At 31.7% G+C, this 12,854-nt stretch overlaps 1 protein-coding gene across 1 annotated transcript; it reads right to left on the bottom strand.

The window, feature by feature from the left end:
- Positions 1–1,410: 1,410 nt before the first annotated feature.
- Positions 1,411–5,453, bottom strand: LOC144556808 (RING/U-box superfamily protein). Its single transcript, XM_078305261.1, has 7 exons — positions 5,073–5,453; positions 4,546–4,938; positions 3,435–3,569; positions 3,299–3,344; positions 2,993–3,052; positions 2,526–2,640; positions 1,411–1,851 (listed from the first exon to the last, which is right to left on the bottom strand). The coding sequence occupies exons 2-7, from the start codon at positions 4,830–4,832 to the stop codon at positions 1,709–1,711; spliced, it is 786 nt and encodes a 261-aa protein (XP_078161387.1). The 5' UTR covers positions 4,833–4,938; positions 5,073–5,453; the 3' UTR covers positions 1,411–1,708.
- Positions 5,454–12,854: the final 7,401 nt, after the last annotated feature.

Raw genomic sequence — 12,854 nt, 5'->3', positions numbered from 1 at the left:
TATTAAAACTAACATATACACATTTTTTTACCACCTAACTTTATACTAAATTAATTCGAAAATTTATAAATTTTAATTTATATGGAAATGCATAACTCGTGAAGTATATCGATTTCAACATTTTTGATTCGTCATTTAAAATCAATCTGAATAAATTTTGAAGTTAAACTCACCCAATTCTTGGCAAGCTTAAGAACACCCTAATTGTTCTTCAAATTAACATTTAATTCAGACACCTAATCAAAACATCATTAGTAGCATGCTACACTCATTATTACCATATCCATCATTTTGCTTCCCTTTATTTGCTACCCCAAAGTACCTCACTCCTCAAGCAAAGCTAAAAGTCATCCAAAAAAACATAATAAAAAAAGTAACCATACTTTCTCTCCCCTTTCTTAATATAAATATGCAACCATACAACCAAACTTTTTATCACCAAAGAATTCAATGGCTGCTCTACTTCTCTTTACTCTTATACTAACCCAAGCAATTGCACAAGCACAACACACCCCTCATGGACTTTCTTACGAAACCCCGGTTGCGTTCTCGCCCGACGCTTTTCAATTCTTCCACCCGGGTATCATACCGCCACACGAGCGACGACACATTGCACATGCACCAGCTCAAGCACCAATGCTGCTCGAGCAGGCTTTCAAAGGAGCAACCACTGGAAGAGCCAGAGCTGATGAGGCAGTCGGGGGTGCTTGGATAGGAAACAATATGTCAGATCGGAGACGGTTAGCTGCAGGTGGAGTGGTGGGTATTGTAGTTGGAGTGGGATTCTTTGTGGCGACAGTTTTCGGGGTTGTTTACGTGATAATTAAGAGAAGGCAGAATGTTAAGCGTGCTAATGGAGAGGTTAAGCCTGAGGAATTAGCATGAGCAACCTTTTTTTGTTTAAATTTTAGTGGCTAAATGATGTGCGTATCTATCTAGGTTTGGTTTGGTTTTAGTTTTCTATTTGAATATTATCTAGTAACGCTAGCAAATAAAATGGATGCGTTCCTGACTGCATAGCACTTGGCAAATGCTGATGCAGAAATTGATCGTTAATTATTTAAGGGAAAGAAGAGGGATATGTGCTAAATATTTGAGTCGGATCATGTACATACAATTACTGTTACATGAGACATCTCCATTTGAATTCTAATGGAGAAAAGACGGGTACAGCATGATAACTCCCGTACTCTCTCTATAGAACAGGACCTTTTTGAAAATTTTACAAAAACCAAGCAAGCAAACAAATAGTAAAATAAAACATTAGTGAGAGACCACTTAGCAAAATCAATATAGGAAAAAAAAAAGTTATAAACACCCACAATTTTATGGAAGTACTTCAATTTGGATCATCTATCTGAATCATCTCCATTTTCTTATTCTTTACTAAAAGAATGCATGATAATATATCCAATAATCCAATCATCTCCATTTACTTATTCTTATCAAAAGATCACATGAGAATATGTATATCCAACTGAGGTGCCTATTGATTTTGTTCATTCAATACAAGGAACTATACTTAAATTTAAAGGACCCCTCTTTCAAACAACTATAGATTTCACCCCCGATATTAAATGAAGGAAACCTGGGATAAAAAAATAAGCATCTTTGAAATTTTCATTAATTTTTACCAAAGAAAAATAAGAAGATGCCCAATATATTTTTGGACAATCTGTGGTGACTGAAGCTTATATACAGAGAGAAATTATACAGCAACAGAAGCAGCAGCAGGGTACCCAGGGCTAATATTGAAATCAACTCGTTGCACCGTTGTTCGCGTACCGAGCTCATGACAGCATTCTAGACCGAGACGAATAGCTGTCCCCAAACCCAACACAATCAGAACACCTATTAGACATGATAAAGTTGATCTCATTAGTTCATTTTGTACTATGTGATTCATTTTGTGTACCAGAAGGCACACAGCAGTAAAACAGGTACATAAATGTAATAGGAAAGCAACCTACTGTAGACATGAAAAAAAATAAAAAAACTGATTGAATACATTAAAAGTTGGATTCAAATGCCTCATGTCTTCTCAAGAGTGCTTCGCATCCTTATCTCTGTTTTCAAAGTCCAAATAGTCAATCCGAACCGCTCAACATGATCTCCTTTTTAAAATGTGCTTGGAAACCAATTTTATATTTTTTTGGAAACTTTTTACCATTTTTAGATAGGTACAACATCACTGTTCTTGGATGGTCCAGAATTTTCTGAAAAACAGTGATTTTGTAGAAACAAATAGTAAAAAATTCCAAAAAAATTTAAAATTTGGTCTCCAAATGCATTTTAGCATGGAGATCATGTTGAACGGTTCAGATTGACAGTTTGGTCTTTGAAAACGGAAATAAGAATACGAGGCACGCTTGAGGCTTGAAAGACATGAGGCATTTGCTCATATATTAATGCCAAGTGACCTAATATTGATATGAATTCATAGGTAGTTAAGTTCTCAGGAAATGACCAATATGATATGAATGTACCAATTTTTGTATGAGAGACCTCGGATAGATGAAAATTACCAATAATTATGTTAACAGGAAGTGCAGAAACACCAAGAGATACTGAAATCAGCACATCCAATAAGAGTCCTCCAATTAAAATCGCAAATGCAACCCACAATGGGCTCATCCACCTCTATAAGAACAAACTTTATTAAAATCTGATGTCTATAAGAAGGAATTAATAATAGTAGAAAGAAACACTAAGGTGACATAAAAAATGGAAACTTTTTAGTTTTTGAACAAAGAATGAACAAAATAACCCAAATTTTCTTAAATGAATTTCATGTTTCATTGCTAATCTAACAGTTCAAGTGTTGTGTCTGCAAACAACATAAGAATTATGCTGCTGTCCAGTAGAAAAATGCAAAAATGCCGTACCTACTTGCAAAAATATAGCTGAGTTCTGCAAAAGCACCCTCTTAATTTAGTGCAATTATGTATGCTTTTAAGTTGTAAGAATAAACTCATAAGAAGAGGAGATATACCCTCTCGTTCACTTCTCGGCCCCCATATCTTGAGTCAACCCTCCATATCCAATAACTAGTCTGTTCCACCAAAACAAAATAATTAAATTAACAGAATCAATCTCAGGATTATATATACAATAAACTTTGAAATGTTTATGCAGAATCTGTGAAAATTCCCACTAGAGGGAGTGACTAGTTGATATCACAATGCACTACTGATGTATCAAGTTATTACTATGAAAGTTTATTTGGAGAAATATAAACATATAATTATGAAATCATAATATATATAGTTAATATAAGTAACATATGTGGTGTACATACACTCGATGGGGTCATCTCTGGAACGGGTATGTTGGTAGCCACATACCTGAAATAAAATAAGTATATTTAGTTTTGAGATTAATTTGCCAATTTTATTTTTTGCTGTGATATGGAAAGTCAAGATAAGGAAACATACTGGCATATCTCACACTTATTGGACCCTCTGGTACGAAACCAGACATCAATGCACGACCTATGAGTTTTAGAAAGATCACCACGGCATCTGCACCCAAGATCCACCAATGGTTCTTCTGACGGCTGCTGACAAACCCTAAATTTAGATTTCACAAATTAGCATCCAAATAGTTTGCCAATAAAACTATTTTAAACATGAGTACCTTTTTATGGTTTTTTTTTTTTTTTCTGTTAATGTATGTTTCTTTGATATGGATATGGTAGTAGCCCCAAGTCCAAACACTATTTTCTAATATAATAATAGTAATAAATAAATAAAATGAGTACTAATCAACATTATTAGTCTAATGAGTACTAATCAACATTTAACAATGAATTTTATAATGATTTGGTACAAATAACATTAATGTATAATTGCCACAAAAAAAAGTATAATTTACCAACTACCAAACTAAAGTAGACAGAAATTCTCCTCCAGCATAAATGAAGAGGGCAACTTATGGTTGGTCTTCCAAACACTATAAATGTATTAATTATGGAAAACAACTAATGTTCAATTCTAAAATTTATAGCCAATTTATTAGAATATATTGTGATTTAAAGTTTAAACAGCTGATTTCTTTTGGCACACATGAAGTTATCTTGCTCATGCAATCTATTCATCTTCGGCAGTGTAAAATTCTTTTGTTCGTTGTATTGTCTGTTCAAACTAAAAACATTACTAATTTAAATTCTAAATTAACTCTAAAAGAAAAGGCACAATTGTAGAAAGGCAGATTAAAAAAGGAGTAAACAAATCACAAAAGTTACTTAATAATTAACTCTTTGAAATTATTAGAAGAATAAAATGAAGTGGTTTAGCCTTCTACCTTCCGCCACCTCCAAAACCCTATTTCTTTATCGTTCCCGGTTAGCTCATTTGATAGCTACAATTTTAACAATTTTGTGAATTATTGCCACAACATTATTTTAATTAACAGAACATTTTCTGCATCATTGTATCAACCACCATTGACCAAAATCCAATAAAAGATAACAACTAACCAGTCATAACCAAAATTCCATGTTAAAAAAATCATTTATCTTTACTTAATCAAAAGAACAAAAACTACCTGCACAAATCACGGTCGCCATCATCACTCAACTGAGCACTCTTTTTCGGTGACTCAGCATTTTTAATTTCCTCTGGCTGTGTTACAACAATACTTATAGTAGGCGCCACATGATGAGCTACAGACTGTTCAGCCACACCAGTACCGGCATCTTCGCATGTTTTCCCCAATTTGGGATTTTCAGTAGTACAATTGGAGGTGTCATTAGTCACTGGATTTGAATTCAGTACTGGCATCTCCTCATCTCTATCCTGTTCGATTCCTTCAGCCTCTTTTTCACTCAGCATTTACTTGGCCTGATTTTCGCTAAACTAATTATAATTTTTGAAAATTCTGGAAATTATTTTTTCACCCGTTTGTGGCCTTTTTCTCTCTATTCCCTCTTTCAAACCCCTTTCCAGCATGAGAAAGAAAAAATCAGTTAAATTTTGCAAAAAATTCAGAAACTTTAATAAACAACAAACAACTACAATTAGTAGCAAGACCAGATTTTGATTATACAATTCACGCAAAGATTGAAAATTTACCTGAAATGGAAGGTGAAAAGAGATAAAGAGAGAGAGAGGTGGAAGCGTAGCAGTCGCCTCAGCGAATTGCTCTGAGCTCAACGCTCTTGCGATGGCATGAAAATAATCATATTTATTTGCATCTTTTTCTGGCTTGAAAGGAGAGCAAACACTCTTTTCTTTGTCTCTCTCGTTCTCTCTTTCTCTCTCTCCCGAGAAATCGTTTTCGTTTCGCTTTATTTGGTTTTTGTTTTTGTGGTTAGTGGTGGGTTTATTTACAATTTGTGAATAATGGGATTATGGGATGGAGGTGGTAAAAGAAAATATTGCCTCGAAGGCTCGAATGATAGAAAAGGTATCTATCTAATATATAATATATAAATAATTAGATAAATCAGAGAGGAGTGAGTTGTTTGACTTTCTTTCATTATAAGAATCTTGAGCGTAATCATCAAATAATTAGATTAGTGATATACTGTTGCATTGTACGATTGTGTCTCACATGATATGTATATTCAATTATTATGCTAACAAGACGCGTATGGCATGCAAATGTCTGTGTCTGTGTGAATATTGAATGGACAAACAATTAAAGGAGATACAGTAAATTAATGGATTCACCAAATTGCATGTACGTTCATTTCAAAAAAAAAAAAAAAAAAAAAAAAATTTGAGGTTGTTTATAATTAACAGTGAAATCTGGAGCACATAATGTGTGATAGCTGTGATTTAATCTCAAATTTTGACAATTACAAAATGAAATTCTAATTATTTAAATTACATACGTGTATGGCATGAAAATGATTATATGCGTGTGTAAATATTGGATGGACAAACAATTAAAAGAGATGCAGTGAATTAATGTATTCACCAAATTACATGTACGTTCATTTCAAAAATCTTTTTTGAGATTGTTTATAATTAACAGGGACGAAATTATAAATTTTAAATTAAAAGCTAGAGCACATAATTTGTGATAAGTGAGATTTAAACTCCTAAAATTTTAATTACTAAATTACAAGCACACGATTAACATTTGACAAAACTGAATTATAAAAAATAATAAAAAATAGTTATGTTTTCATATACATAATTAAAAAAATTAAAATCATAAGAATAATTTACTAATTAGGTATTCAAGTATCGAATATTATTCAACTGTACGGATACAGACTCGAATATTATTCAAGTATCGAATATTCAATTGCAATCCTTGTAGAGGTGCAAATGGATCGGATATTATTCAACTGTATTTGAATATGTATCTGAGAATTATATATGAATATCCGATATTTGAATATTTGTACAGATACATACATAATTTTAAATTTTAATTATCTATATCCGAATAGTAAATATATACTATATAATTTAATATATATTATTCACTGTTATAAAAAAAGTGAATATGTATCTGTATCCGTTTAATATCCGATATGTATCTCTATCAGTCTAATATCCAACCCGTATTTATATTCGAAAAATAAAAACAGATACGATATGTATCCGTATCCGTTTGCACACCTAAATCATCGTATGTTTAGGTGAATATCGACGGTACAAAAAGGAGATATAGTAAATTAGCGTAGTTAGTCACCAAATTGCTTTGTGGTTTGTTTTAATAATAATATCCACTTCTTCTTCAAACTTTTTGATTTGGTCCCTACTCCCTAGAGTGTGGAAGTTCCAAATTTTGTCTACAAAATTAAGATTTGTAATTTATTTTCCGTCATACTATTGCGTTGAAAAATGGTCATACATCTGGGTCATGTTAAAATGATGTGATTTTTTTTGGTGAATTTTTTTGTTATGATGTAAGATACATCAATCAATATATATATATATATTTTTTTTTGAAAATAAGGCTGCTTAGGTCTGTTTCATTGCAGAAACTTAATTACATTAACCAGTTTTATCTACCAGGTAGTTCTGATATTAGAACGATCGTTCTCCTAAGCAACGATACCACGTTAAGGTGGTAACCAGCAATGAGTTTAGGAACAAAACAGCACAACAAAATTCCTAATAGTTCAGTTGATCACAGTTAGCAAATATATCAAGTATGTAAAATCAAAATTAGCAACAGGTCTTCATACAGCACTAGCCGAGTCCCCTGCGTGAGCTGCTTCCACCATCTCAAGGTCATCTTCACCAGAGTAGGTGCGAAGAGGGATGTGCTCCAAATGCTGCGGCAGCCAGTTCTTCACCGCATCATCAATGTCTCCTACTTCATTGCATGTCCAATACAAAACAAGAGAGATGATAAGGATGATTGTAGTACGTCCTGTAGGTATATCTGCATGATTAAAACAAATGTCATTGCGAATTTTCCAAATAGTCCATGTGAGGGCACTAAACACAGTAAGGAAAGCATGTTGTTTTGAACGTGGTAAAGAGTATGCAAAGTTGATGATATCCTGTATTGAATTCCATTGGCTAAATTCCTCTTGGCATTGACCAAACTAGAACCAAATTTGCCTAAACCATGGACATTGAATAAACAGGTGATTAGCAGTTTCATATTCTTGGCAAAAATGACAATGTGTAGGTCCAGTCCAACCTCGTTTGATGAGTTGTAATTTAGTGAGAATCTTCCTTTTTTGAACTAATCACATAAGAACTTTAATTTTTGGTGGGATTTTCAAATTCCACCATAGCATGGGCTGAGTGAGAGTAATGCCTCTAAAATTTAGAAATTGGTACAAAGATTTGACCGTAAACAACCCGGAAGCAGACCATCTCCATTTAAGAGGAGGATGGTTTGTACAAAAAAAGCAGATACATCAATCAATATAACCCTGATATTTATAAGAATCTTACAATTTAGCCTGCTAAAACCAAAATACATAATTAAGAAGAGAAGGGATCCAATTACACTTTTTTTGGTGACACCGGGTGTAATTAGATCCTCCTCAATTAGAATCAACATTTGGTCTAATAGTAAAGATGATATTTTTTGTACAAAAGGTTGTATGTTTAAAATCTGAATAAACATATTACCTGAAGATATTAAATAATTAGATGATTTCACTTCTAATATTTAATAATAAAAAAAATACATAACTGAATCGATTATAAAGTAAGGGTGTGTTTGGTAATACAAAATTATAAGAACATAAATTCAAAACGTGATCTCAAAAACCGATACATAAATTCTTGGTGGCAATAAACATGCAAGGATATACGGAGATTGTTTAGTTGTACATCGTTAGAAATTTTACAAAAATGACTCTATAGAGAGAAGGCGGCCATGAAACACAAAAATGACTTTAAAAGAGAAAGTGGCCATGAAAAAAATTCAGTCCCAAGCAAAGTAAAAATTTTCTTTGAAAATTGAGAGATTGATGGAAATTGATGAGAATTTCATTTTTAACTAATAATAAAATAGTTTGTTGCCTTAATCGCTGATCAAAATTCGCGAGTTTTAACTTGTTAGATATTGCACAACCTTCAAATTTTATTAACCAGAGACACCAGTGATGTCCCAAGTTACAGTTTTATTGCACAACTTTTTTAGAAAAATAAACTAAATAATCAATTGTGTGTTTAACAAATTAAATAATCAAGCGTGCATTTTGTAATATTCAAGTATAGATTATGAAATAGCGAAGTTTGCATTTTAAAGGTGTTTCGAAAAAAAAAGAAGGTGAAAATCCAAGCAGAAAGTATACATTTTATAATAGTCAAGTGTGTTCTAAAAATAACAGAGTGACGGTTTTAAGTAGGGATGAACACATCGCAGACAGTGGTAAAATTATATTTATATATCTTTTTAACTCCAAATACAGATACGAAAACATAAAACTATATATGTATTTATATCCACACGGATATTCGAACATTGAATATCTACATCTAATTTTTCAAATGCGGATCGGATATTATCAACACTGTTTTCATCCTCCAGTTTTAAGCAATTTAAGGAATTAGAAAGAAAATTCAAACAAGTGTTGACAATTTTCAAAATAAATTTGGCTTTGACAAAACACGTACAACTGACAATAATTATTATGTTTAACTGAAATAATCAAGTGTATATTATGCAATAAATATATACATTCTGCAGCAGCTATGGTGTACGGAAATCTATTTTGGTAGTACTTGAGAGATGGATTTGTATAACTCATAAATAATATTATTTATTGAACCTAGATTCACATAAATGTTATTCATTATCAAACAGGTTATAAATAAAATTGTCGAGCTTTATATTTTAGTTTATCCGGTACTGGAAGTCTGGAAATGATTTGTCTTCAAGCTATTGATTGATTAGATTAATGGTATTTAGGGTTTTGAACTCAGCTACTGATTGATTGATAGGCCTAAATTATATACATATTTGATCTGATTTTTATCACGAAATAATATCAAATATCTTGTATTTTGAATATAAAAGAATAGAATATATCTAGAATCAAGTTACTGCGTTTGTTTGGTTTTAATTTGTAGAAAATGAAGAAAAATAAAAATATAAGTCCAAAACGGAGTTACGAGTCAAAAGTTATGGCTATTTTAAGTTCAGGCTCCAGTTATGCGTTCTGCTACAGTGCGGCCAGGCCACCCGCACTGGACTCGGAAAATCGACACAAAACGAAGCAATGGAGCCGCGCGCACCACCACCACCTTCCACCAATATAGTAGTCCATGTTTTTTCCTATTTACTTTTGTTTATTTTTATGCATTGGGGACAATGCTTAATTTAAGCTTGGGAATGAGAAGAATTTGTATCTTTGCATGCATGTTTTTTTTTTTTTTAGTTTTTCAAATTTTTAGGATTTATAACCTTGTTTTTTTCACTTGACTATGAGTAGGATTTGTGATTTTGAACTTGAATGATTGAAATTGCGAATTTGTCAAGATGTTTTATGAAGTTATGTAAAATAGAGTCTTGCATAATTAGACTTAATTGTTTGAAAATGCATAAAGTATTAAATCATGTTTGATTTTTGTGTTAAAAGTTGGCAAAAATAAAACCTTTGATAAATTTGAGTGATTGACGGAAGTTAGAAATTTTGACGCGAATTTTAACGAGTTTTTAGTAATACCCTTGGAATAATTTGAAATAACCACATAATTTGGCGAAAAACTTTGTGAAAATAAAGATTTATGAAAATGAAAACTTAGAATTTAAATTTATTTTGAAAATGCAAATTATTTGTGAAAAATGGATTTAGAAAGATCGGGATATCCATGGGTATGATTTAAAGCCTAGGGATGTGTGTATTCATGGTATATGCAAATGAAAAAAAAAGTGAAATAAAATAAAAGATGGAGATAAATAAGAGTACTGGCACAATAAATCATACGGGATGCTTTTGAGCTCATCTCCCAAAGTAAAAAAAAAAGTACTGGCACAATCCTACAGGATGCCTTTGAGCTCGAAAAATTTCCAAAACTTTTTCATGTATCAACACATGAAGTCCGCGACTTTCTAACCTAAGTTAGATCCAAGCTTGGGGGATTTTTAAAAGAATTTCCACAAATAAGAGTGCATTTTTTGTATCAAATTTAGATACTCGAAGTTTACAAATTCTACACCTTTAGGGAAATGAAAAGTTAGAGTAATTGAATTGTGTGGTGAATCGCGATTAGTCAAGGGTTGAACTTTAAATTTGTAAAAATTTACGTTGAGATTTTTAAATTTTGTCAAGATCATACAAATTTTTCGATTGAGAAATATACTTGATATGGGGTTGAATTAGAGATCAAATTGTAGTCCAAGTTTAGATGTTGCTTGGGGACAAGTAATGTCCAAGCTTGGAGAATTTGATATGCCTAAATTATATACATATTTGATCTGATTTTTATCACAAAATAATACCAAATATCTTGTATTTTGAATATAAAAAGAATAAAATATACCTAGAATCAAGTTACTGCGTTTGTTTGGTTTTAATTTATAGAAAATGATTTATTAAAATAGCATTTTTGGTCGAGTTAGGCTGGGGTGCTATGGATAGCATAGTGGCCTCTATGCTACGGCTCAATATTCGAGTTTTCAAAATCCAAACGGTCGATCCGAACCGTTCATCTTATTCTCCATATTAATATCTGCTTGGAGACCAAATTTTATAATTTTATGAATTTTTTTACTATTTATTAAGCCACTTTGAAAATCGCTAATCCAACGGTTTTACTGTTTTGTGCAGCCACCGTTGGATTAACAATTTTGTAAAATACTTAATAAATAGTAAAAAAATTCAGAAAAATGTAAAATTTGGTCTCCAAGCAGATATTAATATGGAGAATAAGATGAACGGTTCGGATCGACCGTTTGGATTTTGAAAACTCAAATATTGAGCCGTAGCATAGAGGCCACTATGCTATCCATAGCTCCCCAGCCTAACTCTTTTTGGTCACTGAAGATTATAGTAATAGTTGTTACGTAAAAGAAGACACTTTACAACCGTGACAACGTCACCACTGATGGAGTCATAATTGTCACTGTTACTTAAAAATGTTTTTATACTGAGAAGGGTTATAATATTTTATATTTTGTATACTTCGTCATATTTCATATTTTTTATTTTTTATTTTTAAAGTTCAAACTGTCGATCTGAACTGTTCAACACGATATCTATATTAAAATATATTTTGAGACCAAATTTTACTATTTTTACAAAACTGTGGTTTTGTACCTATCTTAAAAAATAGTAAAAATGTTTTAAAAATTATAAAATTTCATTCTTAGATATATTTTAGTATGAATATTATATTGAGCAGTTCAAATTGACAATTTAAACTTTAAAAACAAATATATTAATTATGAAGCATAATGAAGTGTAAAAGGCTATCTTATAAACCTCCTCTTTATACTAGTGATTCTAGCAAAATCTTTCTTATCAAACTTGTTCGTTCATACAAATATTTTATTGTGAAACACACCCTCAGCCAATATTTGAAGATTAGCCATCAAACCAACATGTATCTATAAAAAGCCCCTCATGTGGACCAAAGGGGCTACCACTACCAGCGTGTGGACCTAAAAGGACCCCTATAATAACCAGAAATAAGTTCATCGGAGAAAAGAGGGCATTAGCCACCCAATTTTTTTTATATTTGGAAATATTATATGTTTTGTTGGGAAAGAGATAGATGACAAAAAAAAAAAAATGATTCTACGAAAAAAAAATTGACTCGTTGATTTAGTTTCTGTTGAACATTTCTAAAGAATTGTAGGATCTTCACGTTTGATTAAAAAATATATGAAATTTAAAAGAACTGAAGTATTATTTCAGTTATTTTAACATCAATATAAAAATGAGACCTGCATCAATGCATAAGGAACCGAAGCAAATGCTACGGTTCCTTTCAATTTCGATTTTTTTTGTGGTTTCGGTTCTTTTTATGACACAGAAAAAAAAATTCCCATCTATCTCTTGTAACAAATTCTGTATTGTATTTCTAAAAATAAAAATTCTGCTAGATAGCAATAGAAGCACTATTAATTAATGCAGTGCCTCCAGGGATACAAGACAGCAACAGAAAGGAACCCAAGTAAAAGTTAGTGATAGGCTTCAAAGTGGCGCAATCAATCTTGTTATATTTAATCATTTAAAGACAATAGTAACTTAATTATCCTGTACTGAGTGTACTCTGTCAAATTTACGCGGTGGAGGTTGAAATGTCATTTTTTTGAATTGATAGATATGCCGACATATCTCGTCCCAAAAGAGGATCAAATTCGTGGACAAGATTATTAGCAATTACATTACTAGGCTGAGTTATAGTTGTTTATACTATGAAATAAGTAAAGTTCTAAAAAAAAAAAAAAATTAAGAACAAGAATTGAGTTATAAACAT

This window comes from Carex rostrata, chromosome 7, assembly GCF_964058835.1.
Source record: "Carex rostrata chromosome 7, lpCarRost1.2, whole genome shotgun sequence".
Classification (NCBI taxonomy): domain Eukaryota; kingdom Viridiplantae; phylum Streptophyta; class Magnoliopsida; order Poales; family Cyperaceae; genus Carex; species Carex rostrata.
Note: the sequence above shows the minus strand (reverse complement) of the source record. Positions and strands in the feature narration are given on the sequence as shown.